Source organism: Quercus robur, chromosome 2, assembly GCF_932294415.1.
Source record: "Quercus robur chromosome 2, dhQueRobu3.1, whole genome shotgun sequence".
In the NCBI taxonomy this organism is placed as follows: domain Eukaryota; kingdom Viridiplantae; phylum Streptophyta; class Magnoliopsida; order Fagales; family Fagaceae; genus Quercus; species Quercus robur.
The window spans coordinates 36,859,098-36,862,211 of record NC_065535.1 but is presented as its reverse complement, the minus strand read 5'-3'; the positions used below and the strand labels follow the sequence as shown (position 1 = coordinate 36,862,211).

The 3,114-nt window shown below is 36.3% G+C and overlaps 1 protein-coding gene across 1 annotated transcript; it reads left to right on the top strand.

Moving 5' to 3' along the window:
• Positions 1 to 252: 252 nt before the first annotated feature.
• LOC126713549 (cytochrome P450 78A7-like) lies at positions 253 to 2,853 on the top strand. Its single transcript, XM_050413306.1, has 2 exons — positions 253 to 1,284; positions 1,860 to 2,853. Exons 1-2 carry the CDS (start codon positions 292 to 294, stop codon positions 2,481 to 2,483), a joined length of 1,617 nt encoding a protein of 538 aa, XP_050269263.1. The 5' UTR covers positions 253 to 291; the 3' UTR covers positions 2,484 to 2,853.
• The last annotated feature ends 261 nt before the right edge of the window (positions 2,854 to 3,114 follow it).

Sequence of the window (3,114 nt, the reverse complement as noted above, 5' to 3'; positions counted from 1 at the left end):
TAAACTTATATAATAAAATTTATAATATTACTATAATTTGTGACAAAAAGATAAAATTTAATTTAATTAAAAAAAGCTAATTTTGTAATTTTTAAAAAATAAAAAAACTGATACCATTTTAACATTTTTCTTAATTTCTTTTGAGTTAGAAGATGATATTTCGTTTGGCAAAAATCAAATTCCGTACTTCTTACGTCTGCTCTTCTATTTAACCCGAAATTTCCCCTCTTAGATGACCACCACTACCATCATCCCCAATCCTCTCTTTCTCTCGCTCATTCTCTCTTTGCTATGGAGTTAACTTTTTCTTTAGACACTACTTGGTGGGTGTTTACTCTCCCAGCTGTTCTGGAAACTCAAAACTTGTTTAATGGTTTTGTTTTGTTTTCAATCTTCATGTCGCTTTTATCAATTGGCTTTCTAACCTGGGCTTTCTCCACTGGAGGTCTAGCCTGGAAAAATGGAAGGAATCAAATGGGTTCAGTCCCGATTCCTGGACCTCGTGGCCTTCCTCTCTTTGGCAGTTTGTTCAGCTTAAGCCACGGCTTGGCTCATCGAACTCTTGCCCGCATGGCTTCAATCCATGGTGCCACTCAGCTCATGGCATTCAGCTTAGGCTCAACCCCTGCCATCATCACCTCTGACCCCAAAACTGCTCGTGAAATCTTAACCTCTCCCCATTTTGCCAATCGTCCTATCAAGCAATCTGCTAAGACCCTAATGTTTAGCCGTGCCATTGGGTTTGCACCAAACGGAACATACTGGCGGCTCCTTAGGAGGATTTCATCAAATCATCTATTTGCACCCAAACGCATTGCTGCCCACGAAGCCGGACGCCAGATGGACTGTGCCATCATGTTGGATGCCATTACCACTGAGCAATCACTTCATGGTGGTGTTGTCTTACGAAACCACCTCCAAGCTGCCGCGCTTAACAACATTATGGGGACCGTGTTTGGCAAAAGATACGATCTCACGTGCAATAGCGACGAGGCAAAAGAACTGAATGAGCTTGTTAGGGAAGGGTTTGAGCTCTTAGGTGCTTTCAACTGGTCCGATTATCTCCCATGGCTTAGCTACTTGTATGACCCTTTTTGTGTCAACCAGCGTTGCTCAGAGCTTGTTCCTCGTGTCAGAAAGCTTGTTAAGAAAATAATAGATGAGCACCGGTACCGGCTTGGTGACTCGAGCAAGCTCTCTGACCATGCAGATTTTGTTGATGTTCTACTCTCTTTGGATGGGGATGAGAAGCTTGAAGAAGATGACATGGTCGCGGTCTTATGGGTTTGTATAAATTTCAATTAAATATTCTCTTTTCGTAAAATATTAAAATATTATAAATTTTATTATATAAACTTCATAACCTAAAATGAAACTAGGTAGTAGAGACATTATATAAACCTTACCACCAATAATAAAAAGATTAGTCAAATATTTATTCATGAGTTGTTGCCTTATTGCAGTGATACTAATCAAGTTTATTTTTGGGTCAATTTGTAAGTTTTTTTAATGGTAAAATTTATAATAGTTTTAGTATTACAAATTATTATAATAATGTGAGTTTTAATTAGTTAAACTGATATAGTTTATTATCATTAAGAGTGGATGCTATAAGTTGAAATTCTTTCTTAAAAATAAAACCTATCATAATAACGTGTGAGATTTACTAATTTTAATAATATAATAAATAAATAAATATTAAATTACTTTTTTTTAATTACAAATACATCAATTTATAAAGTTTATATAATAAAATTCATAGTATTAAAAAATAATACCTTTTGGTTTTTATGAGATTCAACAAGTTTTCATGTCTTTAAACTCATAGACATAGTGTGTGTTTTGTATTGTGTGTGCAGGAAATGATCTTCCGTGGTACTGACACAACCGCACTTTTAACCGAGTGGGTCGTGGCCGAGTTAGTTTTAAACTATGAAGTGCAACACAAGCTTCACCACGAGCTTGACATTGTTGTGGGAAACAAAAATATCACGGATGCTGACGTAGCCAAATTACCCTACTTGCAAGCCATTGTGAAGGAAACCCTACGTGTTCACCCACCTGGGCCACTCCTATCGTGGGCCCGGCTGTCCACGTCGGATGTCCAGCTAAGCAACCGCATGGTGGTCCCGGCCAACACTACGGCCATGGTGAACATGTGGGCCATAACCCATGACCCAAAAGTGTGGGAGGAGCCTTTAGTGTTCAAGCCAGAGAGATTCTTAGATGCTGACGTGGATGTTAGGGGAGGAGACCTTAGGCTTGCACCCTTTGGGGCTGGTCGTAGGGTTTGTCCAGGCAAGAACTTAGGGCTTGTGACTGTGACCCTTTGGGTTGCTAAATTGCTTCAACACTTTGAATGGGTTCAAAACATGGCTAACCCAGTTGACCTAACTGAGGTGTTGAAGCTCTCATGTGAGATGAAGAGCCCTCTCTCTGTTGTGGCTGTTTCGAGGAATGGTGTTCCACCTATTTACGCTTAGGGTTTGTTAAAGTAATACAAATCTTATCCCATTATGAGTGTTCTATTTTATAATCCACTAATTTTCGCTATGTCAAATTGATGGAGTATAAAATGGAACACTAAGAGTGAGATGAAAGATTTTTATTTAATTGTTACAATCTACTATTACTTGTTTTAAAATATTTTAGGGCAAAGTTGTTGACGTGTTGTGTGGTGTTTTGTGAAAAGTATCTAGGGAAGAATAAACTGGTGGATGATAGAGACGATTGCTAATTCACCTATAACATAAGAGTGTTTTAGAGATTATTCTCTGACATTCGAGCTACTGAATAAATTGTATTTTTTGTTGTTGTTGCTAATATAATAAATTGTATGTCCTACTTTCAGAAGTGTGTTTTTTTAATAATGCTTATGAGACTGTAATAGATCTATTGAATAAATTTGGTGTACGCTTAATTATAATTGAAAAGTATATTATTATATATTGTATGTGTATCTCTTGTGCAAATTTCTGAAAATTTTTTTTATTCCATTTTAAATGTTTCATTTTATGTTTTATCAAGTATAAATTGTCAAATATAATTTTTTATTTTCTTATAAAATAATCAAAAAAAAAAAAAAAATGACAAACTACAATTAGCATAAAGTAA